We start from the raw sequence: 19,527 nt of genomic DNA, 5'->3' as shown, positions 1-19,527 counted from the left end.
GCGCGTGCGCAGCGGAAGTGTCTCCTTGGCGGCGAGCTTCAAAGGGAAGGGGGCGGAGCGGGCGCGAGACTCGGAGGAGAACTGGGGGCCGGGCTGGACTCCCGCGCGCGGCCAGCCAACGGCGGGCAGCCCAACGTCCGCTCAGGCCACGCCCCGACTCGTGTCAGCTCCTGAGTAGGCGGGAAAAGCGCGGGGGCGGGACTTGGACGCAGCCAATCAGCTGTGGAGGAGTGAAAAGGCGGGAAAAAGCGGAACCAAAAGGCTGAGGCGGCGCCAGAGACCAGGAGGGGAGGGTGGGCGGAAGGAAGAGCCGGCCTTCAGGTGACGAAGACCGGGCCTCCAGCGTAGGGGTGGCCCTTTGCCAGGCAGCATCACCCCAAGCCCAGCACCCCCATTCCAGGCCCTTAAAGGGAAGACTCCGATTCTAAGAAGGTAGCCTGGTGCCTGGGGCGTGACCTCGTAATTCTGAGGGGAGAGCTCCGTTCTGAGCCCATGTTCCCCACACATCTGAGGTCCAGCCTCCCCCCAACTGGAGGAAATGCACTCTTAGGAAGATGGACTTCGATTCTAAGGGGAGGCCCTTATCCTGAGAAAATAACCCCAAGTCACGAGGCCGGCCTAAAATACACCCTGAGATGCCTTGATTCTCCACTATGGGGGCTGTCACCCAAACCTTGAAAGGGATTCCTCTGGCTCAGACCTCCCAAGGGTTCTGATCTATGTTCTGGTACCCCCTAATCTCTGGAAAATCCTACCCATGGCTTCTCACCCAGAGAGTACAGTCCTTAGAATGAGCTCCCTGGCTCTTGAGTTAGAGATGTGACCCCAGTCTCAGGAGCTCTCTTACCCTTTACCCCATTTGTGGGACCCTCAGCCACCCTCTCGCCCTGCACTCCCACCTCTGGGACCTCCGGTGACCCCTTCACCCCCAAGCCCCAACCCCTTCAACCCTAGTAGACCCGTCACTCGACATAACCCCATTCTTGGGGGACCCCCTGAACCCTCTACCTCATGCCCCCATTCCTGGGACCCCTGGCAGCTCCTTCAGCCCACACCTCTGACTCTATCCTCCACCATCCATCTTGTCTTGCAGCAGCCGAGCCCAGGGTGGGCCTGGAGCCCCTGGACGGCAGCGCCCAGCAGGCAGCACCCAGCATCCCTGCTCACGCCCCCCAGGACCCCAGAAGCAGAGCAGCCGCCATGCACATCCCTGAAAGCCTCCAGGACCTGGCTGACAGTGAAGCCGTGCAGTTTCTAAAGAGGCCCAAGACGATCACCCGGATCATTGCAGGGGTGAGGCCCTCTTGGGGCCTGACTGCCCCATGGGTGACAGGAAACAGTGTGGAGGGAGTTGGTGGGGGGGGGGGGTTGGAAGTGGCCAGATTGGGAGAACAAAATAAAAGGGAGCTCATAACAGAAGTCCCCTCTTACTGAGCATCTCACTCTAGGCCCTGCGCTACCCTGAGCGCTTAGTAACTCTCAGAGGAAGACACAGCATTCCCAAGTACGTGCTATGAGCCCCATTTTTGTGTTGAGAAAACTGAGTATCGGAGAAAATCAAATCAGTGTTTATTTTTAAGGACATCATTGTTTAAAGGCTGCGCTCTCCAATGGGGTCTCCACAAGCCACGTGTGGCTATTGCAATATAAACTAATTAAAATAAGAGTTCGTTTCAAAAGGGGGTCGCAGTGGCCACCTTTCAGATGCCCACCAGCCTCACATGGACGGTGCAGATCTAGAGCATTTCCGCCATGGTGGAAAGTTCCATTGGACAGTATTGGCTAAGGGCCCCCAGTAAGAGGCAGGGCTGGGATTCAGATGCAAACTGGGGTCTGTGAAATGCCAGAGTCGTTTCAATTTGGCACCCCTCAGACAAAGGGATAGGACAGGAGCAGGGGCAAGTTCCTCTGGGAAGGAAGAGGTGCGCAGAGGGGAGACAACAGCGTGTCACTTAGGACTAAGATACCAGGCATGGGATAGCCACTGTGGGCCAGTCACTGTGTGCCAAGCCAGGGCTTTATAGATGTTTTTGGATCATTACCACGTTCCCAGACTCAAGACCCCCGGGCTCAAATCTTCATTCAGCACAAACTTGGCTGTGTGACCTGGAGCCAATCACTGTGCCTCTCTGGACCTCAGTTCCTAAAGGGGTTAGAGCTGTGACTCGGGGCTTTATGCTCGGCCAACTCCCCTGCTCTCCTTTGACAGAGCTGGAAACTGAGGCCCAGGTTGCTGGTGAGACTTGACTGGGGTCCTGGGAACAGGTGGATCAAATCCAGGGTCCTCACCTGGAGCTTCTCCTTCCTACCCCTTCTGGAACCTCTGGATGGAGAAGGATCCAAAGGGCCTGGTTTAGAAGCCTTAGAATCCTGGCTCGGCCACGCACTGCCCCCCTGGGGTGGCACACTCCTTGCTTTGCTGGGGCCACACCTGGTTGAATCAGCTCGAGTGCCGCCCTTGATCCCCAAAAGTGCCCCGTTTTTGGTGGATAACGTACCCAGTCGCTCTATATCTGTGACCTTGAGAAAGTGACTTGATTTCTCTGAGAAAAGGCTCCCCATGGCCTGCTGGTAGGAAAGACTGTTCTGCAAGTGAAACCAGTTTCTGTCCCTAAATGGAAAAGCACGGGCCTGGAAAGTCTGAATCCCTAAATAGAGATTATTATTAGGACAACTCAGTTCTGTGAGCAACTCGAGGGATGGGTCTGGGGGGCTGAGGGTGATGGGGAGTTGCGTACATTGCCGTTCCTCCCCAGGGGATGAGGGGAATTAGGAATTCCACGTTCCGAGTCCGTCGTGGGCGTTAACTTCTGCTCCTCACCGTGACCCAGTGGCATGGCCGTCAACTACCCCTGTTCGACCCAAGGGGAAACTGAGACTTATGGAGGTGGAGTGACTTAGCCAAGGTCATCACCCAGCTGGCGAGCTAGTCAAAGGATTCTCGCACCTCCCAAGCTTTGGAAGGAAAAGCGGGTGGCAAGGGAGGAGGCCCAGCTGGTGTGAACGGGCTTGGGGAAGGGGGAGGGAAGGGCCACGGGCTGTGCCAGACGTTTTGGTCACGGACTTTGCCCGCCGCCTCCATCCTCCCTCCCTCCCGCCCTCTCCTCCTTCCCCCCTGGCCTGGCTCCTCAGTAGGGAGTCTCTGGGCAGCTGGTCCTCTTGTCCTTCTCACTGCCGCCTGCCAGCTGGTGTCTTAACTGATGAATCTTTGCTCCTTCCCTGGGGATGGGCCAAGGAGGGCGTGGAAGGAAGTTGGACTCTGGCCTCAGAGGGCTTGGGTCCCTCTGGCCCAGCTGAGCCCCCTCCCTGAGTCTCCAGGGCCCGAGGCTCGCACCGCAGCCCAAGGTCTCCAGGGTCAGCGGATGAACAGACCCCAGGCTGGGAAGTCAGGAGGACCAGAGCCCAGTCCTTGCCCCTCCTTCGCTGACTGACCTTGAGAGGACACGTCCCCTCTCTGGCCAATCATGAGACCCATCATCCGTCCTAGGCCTCCTGCCCCTCTGCACAGCCCCAAGACAGCCTGGGAAACTGAGGCTGTAAGAGGTGAATGATTTGTCCAAGGCCACACAGCTGGCAGAGCCGGACGCGCCTGGCTCTTTCCACTCCACCTTAATGGCTTCCATTCATCACCTGTGAAACAGAAATCGACCACGTGGGGCTGGTGCGAGGGAGGTAGAGCAGGTAACATGGAGACGGGCTCGAGTGATCGATGGGCCTTTCAGTCCTCGATCTGGCTCCATCCCCAAGCAGCTGACCGAGATGCTCCTCTTCTGTGAACTCCTTGCTCCGAAACCGGGAATGGATGTGAACAGCTTTGGATCGTGCAAAAGGGCCAGACAAAAGAGAGACTGGTTGTCATTGTTCTGTTACGGTTTTCATTCAGAGAGGGCAGTTAAGGGGAAGGATAGAGGAGGATGGACACAAGCTGAGGAGTTAAAGGGCTGAACCTTTGCCTCCTCCATCCTCATATATATAAATAGATATATACATATATGTATATATCTATGTATCTATATCTATCTATCTATCTATACAGGGTGGGAGCAGAGAAAGTCCCAAGTACTCCAACACACATTGGCTGAGGTCCAAGCTGGTGGTGGGGATAGAGAGATGGGTCCCCTATCCAGGAGGAGTTCCAATTCCGGTGAATTCCTTCCCCTCACCTACTCCTCCACTCCCGCCCCCTACACCGCCACATCCAATCAATCTCCAAGTCCAATTTTACGTACTAAATATCACTGGCCTCCCCAGAGCTCTGACCTCAGCTCAGGCCTCCGCATTTCTGCCCGGAGCCTTCCCTCCAATCTCCTCTTTGGTCTTGGCTTCTCTCTCTGTGTGTTTCTTTCTCGTCTTGCCCCCAACCCCAATCTATCATCACCCTGGAGATCTTTCTCTGACTCCAGGGCTAAGTCTGATCCCAGCCACCCTTTGCTCGGAATACTTCCATGCCTGAAGTTAAATCCAAGCAAGAAATTTCACTTTCCATGCCTCCCAAGTCTACACCCTCCTATCTGGTGTTCAAGGCCTTTGAGGCTGTCGCTCCCGCCCACTTCTTCGGCCTCATCTCACTCTCAATCCCTCCAGTGGGTTTCTCTCCAGTCCCTGAAGGAGCCCCATTGGCAGCATCTGGCTTTTGCACACACAGTTTACACCACCCCCCATGCCCTTCCTCCCGGTATGCCCGAAAATCTCCTTATTCTTTAATGTGCAAATCACACCTCACCTTATTTCCTCCTAAATTAAACCCCCACAACTTCCATTCTGGCTCAAACCTTGATTTTCTCCCAGACCCCAGGTCCACAGCTTCCTCCCTGGCCTCCCAAACCTCCAGTCTCACTCTGTCCAGTCTGTCTTGGCTCAGATCTGCCCCTGCCCTCCCCTGATCACCACTCTGCTATGGCTCCCTATTGCCCTCCAGACAACCTTTCTCACCCTGCGTCACTCCAGAATGCCTCCCTGGAGCAGCTCCCACCAACCACTACCCCTACCCAACCAGTTCCTTCCATAGCTGGTGTGGAACTTGCCCCACGTCACAGTGCTGGAGCTTTCCCTGAGTGGCACTGCTGTGAACCCCTGCCCTCCAGACAGCTGATTTCAGCTTCAGGCCTTAGAGCTGGGCCTTCAAGCTGGCTCTGGGGCTGGGCAGCTTCCATCCAAACCCAGCCTCTGGCACCTGCCAGCTGACTGGCTTGGGACAACTCCTTGGCCTCTCTGTGCCTTGGTTCCATTCTCTAAGGAAATGGGGCTGGCAGTACTACCCACGTCCTCGGGTGGCTGGGGTCTTGACCTGAGCCCAAGGCAGACGCTTAACAACTGAGCACCTGACACCCCTCTCCCTGTACTTCCGTGTGTGTGTTTGGAATACTTCACAAATTTATTTGAACAAATTCAGAGGAACCAGGTGAGCGGGGAGGGAGGAGGAAGAAGTCACAGGCAGAAGGAAGGGCGGGCAGGCAGAGGATACTCGTGGGTAGCAAATGCTTCTGGAGCTCCTCACGTGTCCCAGGCTCTGCGCTAAGGCCCCCGGGTTTGGTGGCAGGTACCTGTTTGGGGTGGCAGAAGGGAAGCATGGGGGAGGTGGGAGATGGGGGCGAGAGTGGGGAGAGAAAGATGGAGTTGGAGGAGCGAGACCAGTACAGACCACGGAGAAGGGAAGGGTGTGAAAGGACCTCCATGGGAGCTTGTGGGCCAAGACTAGAAGCGGGGAGGCCAGGGAGGAGGCGGGGTTGAGGTTCCAGTGGGGAGGGCCTAGACCTGAACTAAGATGGAGGGAAGAGGGGTGAGGAGCAATAAAGACAGGCTTGGAGGCCCCGAGGATGTGACAAGGAGGGGAGCGAGGCCCACCGCTCCTCGACGGGGACCCAGGAGAAGGTGCAGTTTCGGTGGTTGCTGAGCTCCACGTGGGCCGGCTGGGAACCCCCTCCTGCGCCCACAGGTCTTCTCCCTCATCGTCTTCTCCTCCCTGCTGACCGACGGCTACCAGAACAAGACCGAGTCTTCGACGCTCCACTGCGTCCTGAACAGCAACAACGTGGCCTGCAGCTTCGCCGTGGGAGCCGGCCTCCTGGCCTTCCTCAGCTGCCTGACCTTCCTCGCCCTGGACGCCCACGAGAGCCGTGGCGGCAGCGCCCGCTTCAAGACGGCGTTCCAGCTGCTGGACTTCATCCTGGCTGGTGAGCGCCCCCTGCTCCACCCTGGGGCCCTGGGGACCCCTCCCTTCTCCACCCTGCCGGCCCACCGTCCTCCACACGTGACCTGAGGCCTCCCTCCTCCCTTTCTGGAAGCTCTTGTGCACCTGCTGTTTCCCCCCAGGGAATTATTACTCATCCTTTTGACTCAGTGTAAGGGTCACCTCTTCTGACCCCCAGGCTAATTCTAGAAGCCTCCCTCCTGCCCTGCTTTTGCCTCGCATTCACCTCCCTTCTTCACAGAACATTCCTTGAAAAGCCCCCCGGGGACCGGAGGTGGGGCTCCAGCACGGAGCCAGGCAGACCTGAGTTTGAAATCTCCACTCCTGTGGCTCGAGCTGCTCTGAGCTTCAGTAGAAGCTGGGATGAAAACCCCCACGACGCAGGGCTTTTTCTGAGCATGAAATAAGAGAGAGGAGGCCTGGAGTAGCATTGCCCTTTTCTGGGCACTTCCCACATGTCAGGCAAAGAGCCAGGGGCTCCACGTGCCTCATCCCATGCACAATGAAGACCCACCTGAGCAGCAAAGTCCTGCTCCTACCCCCATGTTGCAGAGGGGGAAACTGAGGCTGGAAGAGATTACGTAATTGGGCACAGGGCTGCTGAATGGCAGTTCTGGCCTGCAAAGCACGGTCTCCCCTTATGAGTTCCTTTTCCTCAGGCCCTGGGGCTCCCTCTTCTTGGTCTGATCTCAACTGTCCCCACCTCCTCTTCCCCATCTGCAGGATCCCAGCATCTCAGGCTGGGAAGGCCCTCAAAGGTAAATGAATCCAGAAATTTCTGTGAAGATGGTAATGTCCCATATGTGCATTCCCCAGTAGGGGAGCCGCTGGCCACATGGGGCCTCTGAGCACCTCAGGTGTGGCCAGTGCAACAGAGGAGCTGCATTTTTAAATCCAATTTTAATTGATCGAAACACAGCACGTGGCCAACGGCTCTGGGCTCCAGGAGGGGACAGCCCAGCTTCTCCAGTGGGGTGCTTTCTGGAGGGCTGGGAGGGAGAGGCCATCCAGCCAGACCCCAGCCGAACCCTTCCTGAGCCAGATTCCCCCTGCCCCTCTTCTCTCCTGCGACCCCCCAGTCCTGTGGACAGGCATCTGGTTCGTGGGTTTCTGCTTCCTGGCTAACCAGTGGCAGCATTCTTCACCCAAAGGGTTCCTCCTGGGAAGAAGCAGCGCCAAGGCCGCCATCACCTTCGCTTTCTTCTCCATCCTCATCTGGGTGAGGATGCACCCCCTCGGAGGGCAGGGCTTGGGGGGCTAGAACTTTCTCACACTCAGCTCCCCTGGGGGTGGGGGAGGGCTCCTCCTGGGGCCTCTGCTCGTCTTTCCTGTGACTGGGCAACTTGTAAAGAAGTTGCAGCTCAGATGAGGCTCAGCATTGTGCATCGTGCTGGGTGCCCTTGTGCTGTGCAGTGAGCAGTGAGCACAACCATACCTTGCTCTCCCTCCTAAGCTGGTTCCCAACCCCGGTCCCTCTCCTCCCCTGGCTAACCCAAGCCAGCCTCCGGCATGCCCTTTCCTGCCCACAGATATTCCAGGCCTACCTGGCCCTCCAGGACCTCCGGAATGACACTGCAGTCCCTTACAAGCGCTCCCTGGATGAGGGTGGTGTGGTGCTGACCACCCTCTCCCCGCCCTCAGCTGCCAGCCCTGTTAACACGCCCACAGCTGGCCCCAACAACCTGAGTTATGCCAGTTCTGCCCTGTCCCCCTATCTAACCACCCCAAAGGCCCCCCGCCTTGCTATGATGACCGACAACTGAACATCCTCCTCCACATCAGTAAAGAGATACTCCTCCCTCCAGAAGGTTTCTGAAAACAGCCCTCGGTCCTTTTTGTGTCTGTTCCTCTCTGATCTTTTGAGTGGCCGGGGTGGGGAGAAATCCTATGAGGCCATTTCCAGGGTCTCTGCAGGGGGCCACATTTCCCATACTGCATCCCAGACTCTCCATCTTGGTACCCCCGGGATGATGGCACACCCCGGTGACAGGAAGGGGACATCCCTTTTGGTCCCTTCGATCCTCACTCTGACCAGAGGAAGGAGGTGCAAGGCGGTCCGATGCGTGGTCGGGCAAGTTCACATGCAGAGAGAGAAGTCTTCTGCCCGTGGAGAGAGCACTAGGGGGATCCAGAGCCAACACTGGAAGCAGCCCTTCCACTCACCCCAGTGACAAGGGACCCAACTCAAAACCAAGGAACAGGGGGCCATGAGTGCGTGAATGAGATCAGGGGAGATCCTTGTCTGTCAACATTTGCGAGACTGTCTTAGGGAAGAGGAAGGGATTTTATTCTAGAATCCAGAAGGTAACTGGGGACTCAGACACAAGCCGAACAGGGACCCCAGTGAGTGAAGCACTCATTAAGGGAGTAGTAGGGACAGGGGCCGTGTCGTGGAGAGGAAACCTTCACTCAGCATCCGCCATTCAGCTGCGCGGGCCTGGGGTGTCTAGCACGGCACTGTCCAATTAGAATATAATCAAGCCAGGGGGCCTGGGGCAGTTTCAGAATATTAAATGGTCAAGTAGCCACATTAGGAAAAGTAGGATGAAACAAGTGAAATTAGCTTTTGTAGATTTTATTTAGGCCAATATATCCAAAATTTTATCATTATTTTCAACATGTCATCAGTAGAAAAATCAAGGTCTCCTACATTCTTTCCTACAAAATTTCTGGAATTCACAGACAGCCCATTGATCTAGACCCGCCGCATTTCAGGCGCTAATGGTTGCAAGGAGCCAAAGGCTACTGTATCACACAGCAAAGCTCTAGAACCTTCTGGTCTCCCTCAAACAATCAGAAATCCATTTCTTTTTATGTGGAGTTCGCAGGCAATGACTAGCAAGAAAAACTATTAATGTTACACAGGCCAAACAAAACACCCACATGAGGGCCACTGGGACCCGCAGAGCGTTCATTTACCAACTGGACAAAGGGATACGAGCCGAGAGTGGGGGCGTCCCATGCGGGTTCTATGGTCCCTTTTATTTTATTTCGTGCTCACTCCTGAAGGTAGGAAAACAAGTAGGATGTGGTCCCTGTGGGCATCTTGGGAAAACCACAGCCGCGCAGCGGAGCGGGTCATGTTCCGAGGTTCGAAACAGGAGGTCTCTGAGCACTAGTCCTCGTTCTGCTGCTAGCTCGATCAGCTGGGATATAGCCCTTCATCTCTCCTGGCTAAGCTGGCTTGGCTGAAAAACTAAAGACTCGACCACATTTCGATTGATGGTGCTGAGATGGCACAGAGAAAGGGGCCACCTCCACATCCCAAATCATGGCCCAAGCAGCCATCCTCCTGCGTTTTTTTCCTCTCAGCCTTCTGGGTAAAATTCCTGTCAACAGAGGATGCCTTAGCTTACAAGGAAACAAAAACAGTTGAAAAACCACAGAGGTGGCGAAATGCACGGGCTGCGGCATCAGGAAGCTCAGGGACAAACACCACTTCTGCCACTTGCCCCTACGCCTTGATTTCCTCCTCCACAAAGTACTCCCCTTTAGGGGTGCTTTTGGGGGTCCGGCGGCCTCATCCATGCAACGCACCCTGCCTGGCACTTAGGGTCGGGAAACGCCAGCTTCCCGCCTGCTGAAGTATCCAAGCCGTCTGACAGAACCGAGCATGGTTCGGGAAGGTCTCAGCAGACATCTAGGGCGTCTGCCCGAACCAGGGGACAAAACTCCAAGAGCTTGACAAGGTCCAGGCAGGTAACGCAAGTGAAGGAAGTAAGAGGCCAGATGTGAAGCCAATCTGGAGGGAGCCAAAATATTTGGCTTTTCTTCTAAGTCCACCACACAAAAACAAAAAACACCAGTGTCGGCCGGATAATAAATAAATGGGAGCAACCCCTTAGCCAAGTCCCGGGGTTTGAGATGGAAGGCTCTCGTCCTATCAGTTCGGCTCCAGCCATCTGCTGCCGCCCGGAAGTGAGGACTCGGCCTTGTCAGAGTGATGGAGTCTTTTCCAAGAGAAGCCAGCAATCCAGGTTTCAATGTGAAAATCTGATTTCTAAAGGCTGGCAACAGATTCCATTCATTCATTCATTCATTCATTCATTCATTCAAAGAAAACAGAGTGGCTCAACAAAATGGCAGATGAGGGTAGGACAGGGGCTGCCCGCTGGTGACCTCTAAATCACGTGTTTTGGAAGGCTCTCGGCAGTCCTGGGATTTGGGAGAACTGCCAGGGAAGCTCTATGCCAGGATAAAGAGAATCTTCAAGATTTTCCTTCCCCTGCCCCCCGAAACCTCTTCCCCATCACAGCCATGAGGAGTGAGGGTGCAGCTCAGAGTCTTGGGGAGCCCAGCTTCTCACCTGCCTCCTCCCTAGGCTTCAGTCACCTGCAGGCTGTTGACGGGATGAAGGAGAAGCAGACGGGGGCGGAGGAACGGGAGGGACCCCAAAAACACCAGAGAGAGGGCAAGGAGTAGCGAAAGAGGCATCATTTTCCTCGGTTTATTTCAAGAGAACAAAGAATCAACCATCAATTCTGTACAAAAATGTGGCTGATGAGCCACAGTGACCCTCAGGCCAACCCCCTTTGCCACGTCCGGCCCCGCACCCCCACCTCCCCCAAATTGTCAAAAAATGAGGGCAAGACCAAAAAATCCAAACTCTGGAAAAAAATTATCTTGAAAAATCAGGGAGACTGTTCCTCCCCTCTTCCCTCTCCCCAGTCCTGAACTTTTGGGGGGGTTGGCGGGGAGTCTGTATAATTGGCCATGGTGGGAGGTCAGACAGGTGGGTATGTGCAAGGTTAGTGTTTGGCAACTGGCGGGCTGGGGGTAGGATCTGGAAGGAAGCCGAGGGGCTTGGGGGAGGGAAAAGATCTCCGACCCTGCCCCGCCCCACAGGACACTCAAAAACAGTTTATAAAAATCGGGGGCCAGAGAGTAGAAGAGAAGGGAGTCATCAGAATCAAAAACTAAATAGTGGAAAGATTTTTTTTTTCTTCTTCTCTAAAAGGCAAAAAACTACAAACACCCCAGGTCCTGAGCTCCCCAAGACTTGGGTCCTCCACCGCCCCCCTGAAACCTGGCAGGAGGGGGACTGGGGAGTGCGGAGAGGTTGGTTCTTTAAAAAGTCACCCCTGGACGGGAAGGCTCTTTGTCTTTCGCTGCCTTCCTCTGCCTCTCGCGGGGCCGCCGAGGAGAGGGATGGCCGGGCCCAGGGCTACGCCGGCAAACTCAGCTTCTTCCCCTTCAGGACTGCAAGGAGACAGAGGGGGCAGGTATTAGCAAGAGACCCTGTGGACGGGACAGCCTCCAACATGGGCTGGAAGGTCAGCCGTGGGACCCCGCATCATGAGCTGGGGAGGACAGGCCTTAACTGCCCAGGGCTGGGCTGAGCAGTGCAGGCAAGAGGCACCTAGGGGTCTCCAAAGGACAGGGTCCAAGGCCCAGGAGGGCTGGCCAGGTGCCATCACTCACCCCCCCACCCGCCTAGCCTTAATCCAGAGGGCCCGCAGGCTGTCTCCACGCTCTGCCCTTACTGTCCCCTCTCTCCTTCATACTGACCGGCTCTTCGTGTCTCAGTTCCCTGCTTCCATCGTCCCCCCCTCAGACCGCTCCCCTCGCCCCACCCCCTGGTTGTTCCCCGACCCATCCCTGGTTTCCTTCTCTCTTGCTGTCTGTAACCAGCTCTCTCTCCTTGGTCCTACACCATCTCCCCCAGCCCCGCCTAGAACACAGGGGAGGGGAGGGCAGCCTTTCTCCCTTCCGCTGCTCACCCAGAGCCTAGCCCTGGCAGGGACACAGCAAAGTGCTCAGTACGTTTGCTGGATGGCTGAAGGAATGAGTGTATGAACCGTGGTGGGCCTGAGTCCCGGAGGGTGAGGACAGAGACCAAGCAGCAGAGAGGAGGCTCTCCCTTCTCTGAGCGCTGCTGGGGTTGGGGAGATAGAATTCTGATTTTTTTCTCATGGGATCTGGAACCTGAGGCCGAGAGGAAGGCCTAGGATGGATTCTGAGTGCAGAAACGTCAGAGGCCTCTCCTGCCCTCTTTTTGTCCTGTCTCCTCATCCTCCAAAGGCCCAGGAGCTGGGGAGAGGGACGCCCACTCACTGTGGGGTCACGGGAGGCCGCTAGTCTGCAGTAGACAGCAGGACCCCAGGCCCCGGATGCCTTGCTGTTCCTTTACCAGGGACACAGGGGCTAGGAGAACTAGAAGTATGATGCTTTGGTGCTTTGGTAGGCGGGAGCTGGAGGTCCAAACTCCTAGGAAGGCAGTGAGCCGGGGGCCCCAGAAGCCAGGAGAGGAAGGCTGCAGGGCTAGGGAGACAGAGCCTGGGCCCCACGCAGGGCGGGAGCTGGGGACGGGAGCTGGGGATGGGACAGGATGCCTTGCGGCTGGCCCTCCACGCAGTCTACCTTTGGTGATGTAGAGGTAGAAGAAATCGCAGTAGAGGACAGTCTGGACTAGGCCCGCCACAATGGCGATGAGGTCGAAGAAGCCCTCGAAGTGGTAACGCCAGATCCAGTTGAAGAGATAGAGCGTGCGGTAGACGCCCAGCGCGAACAAGTAGTGGCTGGTGATGGTCTCGGCCTCCCCCGTCTTGCTCACCATGAACAGCTGGGGCAGGATGGCTACCGACTCCAGGTAGATGGAGAAGGTCCAGAGGATCTGTGCAGAGCCCAAGAAGCAGGGATGGACAGCGGGGTGAGGCAGTGGGGGACAGGGTGGGGGAGCTTGCGGTGGACGGCCTCGCAGTCACCGGCGCAGGGACGGTGGAGAAAGAACAGGGACAGCAGTGCTGACCCGGCACTCGCCGTGTGCCAGACACCACTCTGCCCGTGTCATCTGTTCCCCCACAATTTAATCCTCTCCACCACCCCAGCAAGGAGATCCCGTCACTGGCATCCCCATTCTATGGATGAAGAAACTGAGGCCCAGAGATCAGCCCAGGAGCACGTGGCTAGGAAGCAACACAGCTGTGATGAGAAGTGAGGGTGTGGAGGCAGTGCTCCTGAGTACTTTGCAGTCGTGCCCCTCTGAGAGGCAGACTGGGCTGGACTCTCTCTCTTTTTTTTTTTTTTAAGATCTTATTTATTTATCTGACACACAGAGAGAGAAATCACAAGTATGCAGAGAAGCAGGCAGAGAGAGATGGGGAAGCAGGCTCTCCGCTGAGCAAAAACCGGACGCAGGGCTCGGTCCCAGGACCCTGAGATCATGACATGAGCTGAAGGCAGAAGCTTAACCCACTGAGCCACCCAGGCACCCTGGGTTGGAATCTTGGCTCTGAGATTTCCCTTTTATGAGACCTTGGACAAGAGACCCAGATTCTCTGAGCCTCCGTTTCCTTATTTCTAAAATGGGGCTAATTTTCCCACCCTTGCTGGGATGACATTCAATGCAAAATCTTTAGAGAGATAAATCAGGTTCTCTCACTCCCTGACTTAAAGTCCAGTCACTGCTGCTTATCACAACCAGAATAAATTCCAGATTCCTAACAGTGGCCTTTAAGGCCCATTCCAGCCTTACTCCCTCCCTTGCTCTCCAAGAGGCAGCCTTCCAGCTGGTCCTCCAACACGCCACACTCCTTCTTGCCCCAGGGCCTTTGAACTTGCTGTTCCCTCAGCTCTTCCACAGACTGTCATATTTGGCTTCTTCCACCCTCCTTATTGCCTCACTGATCTATCGCTTCTGAGAGACCTCCCTTCACCGTGTGCCAGACACCACTCTGCCCGTGTCATCTGTTCCCCCACAATTTAATCCTCACCACCACCCCAGCAAGGGGATCCCATCACTGGCATCCCCATTCTATGGATGAAGAAACTGAGGCCCAGAGATCAGCCCAGGAGCACGTGGCTAGGAAGCAACACAGCTGGGATGAGAAGTGAGGGTGTGGAGGCAGTGCTCCTCCTCCTACCCCTAGGACTGTCACATCACCCCCCTTCTGTCCTCCTTCTTAGCTCTCACCAGAACAAGAGCGAGCTCCACGAGGCCCAGATCCCACATCTTGTTCACCCCATGGCCACAGAGCCAGGCACCTATTTGATGCCTGAATGAATGTGTGAGTGAACGGGAGCCAGCAACCCGTGTGCCTGTCTGTCACCGGCCACCATTTAGAAAACAGTGACAATCATCACTTGTGAGCAGGACAGGGATCGTAGGAGCGGGAAGGGAGACTACAGACATCTGTCAGCTCCTTCTCAGTCCTCAGCCACCTGAAAGTCCCACCTGGGTGACTTTTGGTCGGACACCCACCGAAATTTCCCCTCAGAGCACAAGGCCAGGTGGCGGGTGATGCTCTTCCCCTGTTATTTTGGTCTATGGGAGAAAAGGGGGGAACATCTCATGCTCACCCACCATTTACCATACCCAAGGTGTTGCTCTACCACCTTATGTCTTACTCCCAGGAGCTGAATCCTATTGTTATTCCCATTACACAAAGAAGACTGAGGCCCAAGGTCGCACAGCTACAATAGGGATAGAAACAGATTCCTGCCCAGGCACTCCAGCGCTTGCTCCCGTGATCACTCAGAATCCTCCAGCACCGCTCTCAGCAAGTCAAGCATATCAAGGCTCTCAAAAAAATGTACCCATTAAATTGATGCACGCCCAACTGTTACCCCTGGGATCAATCTTAGGGAAGAGAATTATGACAGAAGAGGAGAGGGAAGATCATATTTTCATCATGTTAATTTCTCTATTCCTGATGTCTGAATTCTTTTTATTTTTTCCCTAAGATTTTATTTACTTATTTGACAGAGAGAGGGACAGTGAGAGAGGGAACGCAAGTAGGGGGAGTGGGAGAGGGAGAAGCAGACCTGACATGGGCCTCAATCCCAGGACCCTGGGATGATAACCTGAGTCGAAAGCAGATGCTTAAGCCACCCAGATGCCCTGTGATGTCTCAATTCTTGAAGAATAATTTTCTTCCATAATTTAAAAATCTTTTTTTTTTTTTTTTTAGCATGCACCAGGTAACAGCATGGGTGGTGGACCAGGGTTCAAATCCTGTGAGCTCTCCCCTCTAAGCCTCTCCTTAGTGCTCTAAGAAATGGGGATGAGGATGTCTGCGTCCTGGATGGCCAAGGGAGCAGAGGATGAGGTATCTAGAACAGCCAGTGCAGAGCAGGACACACCATGGGTGCCAATACTTTGCACGAGTGACCTCCCCGCTCTGAGTGAGGGAATTGCAAAAGCTGGAGTCAAGTGTCCTGAGTTCTAGCCTGGCCACCTTCATCTAGAGTAAGCCCCAGTTCGTTCCCCCAGCCTCTATTTCCTCATCTGCAGAATGGGTAAGTGGTCCAGAAAAGTGGTGAGGATGGTATGCTTGCAAAGACCAGGGCTTACAGCCAAGCCCAGGGTTCCCGCCACAGCACGGTACAGCCTCCTTCTGACATTCCTGGGACCTGTGAGCCAATGCTTCCCTTGGTCAAATTTGTCTGGCCTTCACGGTGCTTTTGAAAATATATTTTGGGGCGCCTGGGTGGCTCAGTGGGTTAAGCCTCTGCCTTCGTCTTGGGTCATAATCTCAGGGTCCTGGGATTGAGCCCCACATCAGGCTCCCTGCCGAGCAGGGAGCCTGCTTCCCCCTCTCTCTCTGCCTGCCTCTCTGCCTACTTGTGATATCTCTCTGTGACAAAAAAATAAATAAAATCTTTAAAAAAAAATGTTGAGGTGTGCCTGGCTGGCTCAGTCTGAAGAGCACAGTACTCTTGATCTCAGGGTCATGAGATCGAGCCTCATGTTGGATGTAGAGATTATTAAAAAAAAAACAACACACACAAAAAAAATCCTTAAAAATAAAAAAAGAAATATAATTCGAATATGTGGGCAAATTTGTAAAGTTCAATCTTTTAGGAAAACTCCCTAATTGAGATCTATGTGGAAAACATCAGCACATCTGGCCACCCAAGGCCAGCTTCCTGCAAGGCCAGAAAGGGTCTAGGGGAAGGAGGGCTGCTCTATTTTCTGATTCCCACTGGGCCTCAAGAAGTGTGAGTTCACAGACTTAGCACAGGCCCTCTCAAAATTGTTCCCAGGAATTTGTACAGGTGCAAACCAAATGCTATGGGATGAAAACCGTGCCTTTTAGGAGAAGTATCAACAGGGTATTAAACTTCAGTCATTAAATTAACATTGACACAGTATTTACAACTCAGGACCAGACACTGTGCTTTACCAATACAAACCTCTCATTAGAACCATAGGAATGGACACCTGAGTGGCTCAGTCAGTTAAGCATCTGCCTTCAGCTCAGGTCATGATCTCAGCGTCATAGGATCGAATCCTGCACTGGGCTCCTTGCTCCAAAGGGAGCCTGCTTCTCCCTCTCCCTCTCCCTGCCTCTCCCCCTGCTTGTGCTCTCTCTCTGTCAAGTAAATAAATAAAATCTTAAAAACAAAAACAAAAAAAACCTATGAAATAGGAATTGATTATCCCCATTTTACAGACGAGGAGACTGAGGCCCAGCAAAATGACAGACTTGCCCAAAGTCCCACAGTCCTGCAGCTGCTGAGTAGCAGAAGCTGGCTTTGACCCACCCCTGCTCTCTGCTTCCACAGTCTAGGTGTTTAACCACAGGACCATGCTACATGATCAGTAAATCCTCACAATGACCCAATCGGGACTTTACTGATAGGGAAACCAAGACATGGAGGAGTCAAGTCACATGCCCAAGGTCACAGTGATAGAAAGTTGCAGATGTGGGATTCAAATCCAAGTAGCGTGGCTCCAGAAACCCCATTCCCAATTCTGGAGCTATTCACTAAGCCAATAATCTTGGACATGTCATTTACACTCCCTAAGCCTCAGTTGCCTCCTCTGTAAAATGGGGCTGCTGTACAAAGAAATGCTTAGAGCAGCACTAGAACGCCGTGAGCGCTGCTGTTACTGCATTAATACCATCGGACTCCCGAACCTGTGTGCTAAACTTGCATGTCCTAAAATAAGGAAGTCTGGGGGCACCTGGGGGGTTTGGTCAGTTAAGCGTCCGCCTTTGACTCAGGTCATGATCCCAGGGTCCTGGGATGGAGTCCCGCATCAGGCTCTCTGCTCAGTAGGGAGCCTGCTTCTCCCTCTGACCCTCCCCCTGCTTGTGCTCCCTCTCCCTCATTCAAATAAGTAAATAAAATCTTTTAAAAAATAAAATAAATAAGGAAGTCTGAGAAAACCCTGCACAAGGAAGCCTTCGAGAAGGTCCACTGTCAACAGCCGTTCTGACACCAGCCACTACAGGGCCCCTGCCAGGTAGCCTACCTCTAGAGGGGTGAAGTCATGGTTGACCAGGAACGCCAGGATGGCCGTGGGAACAACAAGGAACTCCACCCGGAATGTGTCGTGATTCCCATCATAAGTGGCTTTGAACTTGCTGTAAATCATCCAGACTGTGGTGAAGGAACAGGCAATGTAGACCACCTGCCAAGGGGGATGACCAGAAGCGAGCTTCAGCACAAAGCACAGGGCCTGAGGCTCCAAGCAATTTGAACCTAGGAGTCTGGAACTCCGGGCCCCCTCCTCCCTCAGACCCAGGAGTCCTCACTCCCCCAGCCCCTCCTCCCTCAGACTCAGTAGTCCTCACCTCCAGCCCCCTTCTCCCTCAGACCCAGGACTTTGGAACCTCAGCCCCTTCCCCCCTTGGACCTAGACGTCTGGGATCCATACTCCCTCCTCCCTAGGACCCTTGCTTGGCTCCCCCCTCAGCAGGGGAGGCCCACAGGAAGGGCAGAGCCTTTACCTTCATGCACGTGTTGTATAGTGAGATGTAGTTGGTGAAGAGGTCCAGGTATCGGGCAGTGAACACCACAGCAAACAGGACCTGGCTCTTCCCTGAAATCCCTGTGAGAGAGTGGGGGGCGGGTAGGCTGGGCGTGGGCTGCACAGCGAGGCCCAGCGCCTGGGACCATCCCAGAGTCGGCTCCGGAGTGCAGCTGTCCCTGGAGGCCTCCCCGCCCTCCCCGCCGGAGCAGGGCCCTTTCCCACGGCCCACAGCCAGGGGGCAGCCCGGCCCTGAAGCTACTCCAGCCCGAGGCTCTGTCCCAGGCTAGGCCTCACCGCCAATCCCGGCCCCCTCGGGGTCCTCCCACAGTCCGGACACAAGGTGGGGCCTCGGAAGGACCCCATTTGACCTCAGCCCCCTGGAACCGGTCGCCGCTCTCCCGCTCCCTTCCTGGCCGCCACGGTCCACGTCACCAACTCCCAGCCACCTCCCTGCCCGCCACGGCTCCGGTTCCCAGCCCCGAAATCCTGGGGCCAACAGAGAAGGGCCCGCGGGACCTGAATTGGGTGCCCGGAGCCACCCCCACCCAAGTGTATGCACCCCTATTCTGGGGAAGGGAACTGACCCTCCAGTGACCCCGGACCTGGAAGGGGGATACCCAGCAAGCAGTGGGTGGGGGGAATGGGTGGGGAGACCCGTCCCCTTAGTGCCTCCAAACCCTTCCCCGAGTCCTGGGATGTCCCCCGCACTCTCCCCCCTTCTCCCGCCCCGGTGGGCATCTCACCGGCACAAGAGCGGGACTTCCAGATTTTGAGCAGTAGCAAGATGATGGCTAAGAGGTGGGAGAGGTCTCCCAGGAATCGGAAGAGATTCATGCTTTGGGGGGGTCTGGCAGGGCTGGGCTGGTGGGAGGCAGGCTGGAGGGGGTCTGACCCCCGGGGCTGATGTTCTGACTGGGTGGCTGGGCTTGGGGGGGGCGGGAGAGGGGCCCTCGGGTGGGCTCCGCTCCGGGGAGGGGGCTCTGGGAGGGGGAGCCGAGGCCGGAGCTGGTGGCGGAGCCGGAGCTGGGAAGAGGGAGGAGGGCGGGAGGGGGAGGAGTCGGGCTGGAGGCTCCGCCCCCGAGGGCGGAGTTCCGGGTCTCCGGCGCCCTCTATCCCTCATCTCCCAGCTTGCAGAATCGGCGCTAAAGGCACCCCCAAGGCTGCTTGGTAGGAATTTGTGGGGTCGATGGGATCTGAAACTCCCAAATCTGGCGCCTGCTCCTCCGGGCGATCTGTGCCTCTGCAAGGGCGGCAGCTCAGCCTCCCAGCCTCTGCCTTTGTCAAGGATTCGGGAGGCTGGTCTGTGAGCTTTAAAAATCCTGGACAGGGCCCCAGACACTGGCCTTTCAGGGGCCTCCAGGTCCAATCCACCCAAAAAACCAGAAAGCAGGCCCTAGCCCCTCCCTCAGACCCAGGAGTCTGGATCCTCAGCGCCTTCATCCCCTAGGACCCAAGAGTCTGGAACCTCAGCCCCTTTCTTCCCTCAGACCCAAGAGTGTGCACCACCACCACCACCACCATCCCCGCACCACCCCCACCCCCCCTCCCCCATCCCCCCCACCCCCCGGCGGCCCAGTTCCCTGAGATTTAGGGTCCCACCTCAACCGACTTGTGCCTCCAGCATCCTGGTCCAGGA

At 55.6% G+C, this 19,527-nt stretch overlaps 2 protein-coding genes across 5 annotated transcripts; one reads left to right on the top strand and one right to left on the bottom strand.

The window, feature by feature from the left end:
- The first annotated feature begins 46 nt into the window (after window positions 1–46).
- Window positions 47–8,005, top strand: SYNGR4 (synaptogyrin 4). 4 transcript variants are annotated; one of them, XM_059152592.1, is made up of 6 exons: window positions 47–321; window positions 1,097–1,293; window positions 5,936–6,173; window positions 6,850–6,948; window positions 7,270–7,409; window positions 7,720–8,005. In XM_059152592.1, the coding sequence occupies exons 2-6, from the start codon at window positions 1,201–1,203 to the stop codon at window positions 7,951–7,953; spliced, it is 804 nt and encodes a 267-aa protein (XP_059008575.1). In that variant the 5' UTR covers window positions 47–321; window positions 1,097–1,200; the 3' UTR covers window positions 7,954–8,005. The 4 variants fall into 4 exon arrangements, with proteins under 4 accessions (XP_059008575.1, XP_059008573.1, XP_059008574.1 ...); XM_059152590.1 differs by having other exon boundaries at window positions 47–432; window positions 1,094–1,293; XM_059152591.1 differs by having other exon boundaries at window positions 48–321; window positions 1,094–1,293.
- A 2,604-nt stretch (window positions 8,006–10,609) lies between these two features.
- KDELR1 (KDEL endoplasmic reticulum protein retention receptor 1) lies at window positions 10,610–18,899 on the bottom strand. The gene is made up of 5 exons (XM_059152230.1): window positions 18,635–18,899; window positions 17,869–17,969; window positions 17,391–17,549; window positions 12,551–12,803; window positions 10,610–11,389 (listed from the first exon to the last, which is right to left on the bottom strand). The coding sequence occupies exons 1-5, from the start codon at window positions 18,723–18,725 to the stop codon at window positions 11,355–11,357; spliced, it is 639 nt and encodes a 212-aa protein (XP_059008213.1). The 5' UTR covers window positions 18,726–18,899; the 3' UTR covers window positions 10,610–11,354.
- Window positions 18,900–19,527: the final 628 nt, after the last annotated feature.

This window comes from Mustela lutreola, chromosome 16 (genome assembly GCF_030435805.1).
Source record: "Mustela lutreola isolate mMusLut2 chromosome 16, mMusLut2.pri, whole genome shotgun sequence".
NCBI lineage: Eukaryota > Metazoa > Chordata > Mammalia > Carnivora > Mustelidae > Mustela > Mustela lutreola.
The sequence above is the reverse complement of the archived record's forward strand: the minus strand, read 5'-3'. Positions and strand labels throughout refer to the sequence as shown.

Excerpts from the sequence above, each read along its gene's own strand:
- KDELR1 (XM_059152230.1), bottom strand. The coding sequence starts at position 18,725 with ATGAATCTCTTCCGATTCCTGGGAGACCTCTCCCACCTCTTAGCCATC. Across the intron at positions 17,970-18,634 it reads GAAGTCCCGCTCTTGTGCCG|GGATTTCAGGGAAGAGCCAG; the intron begins GTGAGATGCCCA and ends ACTCTCTCACAG. Across the intron at positions 12,804-17,390 it reads ATGACTTCACCCCTCTAGAG|ATCCTCTGGACCTTCTCCAT; the intron begins GTAGGCTACCTG and ends GGCTCTGCACAG.
- SYNGR4 (XM_059152592.1), top strand. The coding sequence starts at position 1,201 with ATGCACATCCCTGAAAGCCTCCAGGACCTGGCTGACAGTGAAGCCGTG. Across the intron at positions 6,174-6,849 it reads GCTGGACTTCATCCTGGCTG|GCCCTGGGGCTCCCTCTTCT; the intron begins GTGAGCGCCCCC and ends CCTTTTCCTCAG. Across the intron at positions 6,949-7,269 it reads GGCTGGGAAGGCCCTCAAAG|TCCTGTGGACAGGCATCTGG; the intron begins GTAAATGAATCC and ends GCGACCCCCCAG.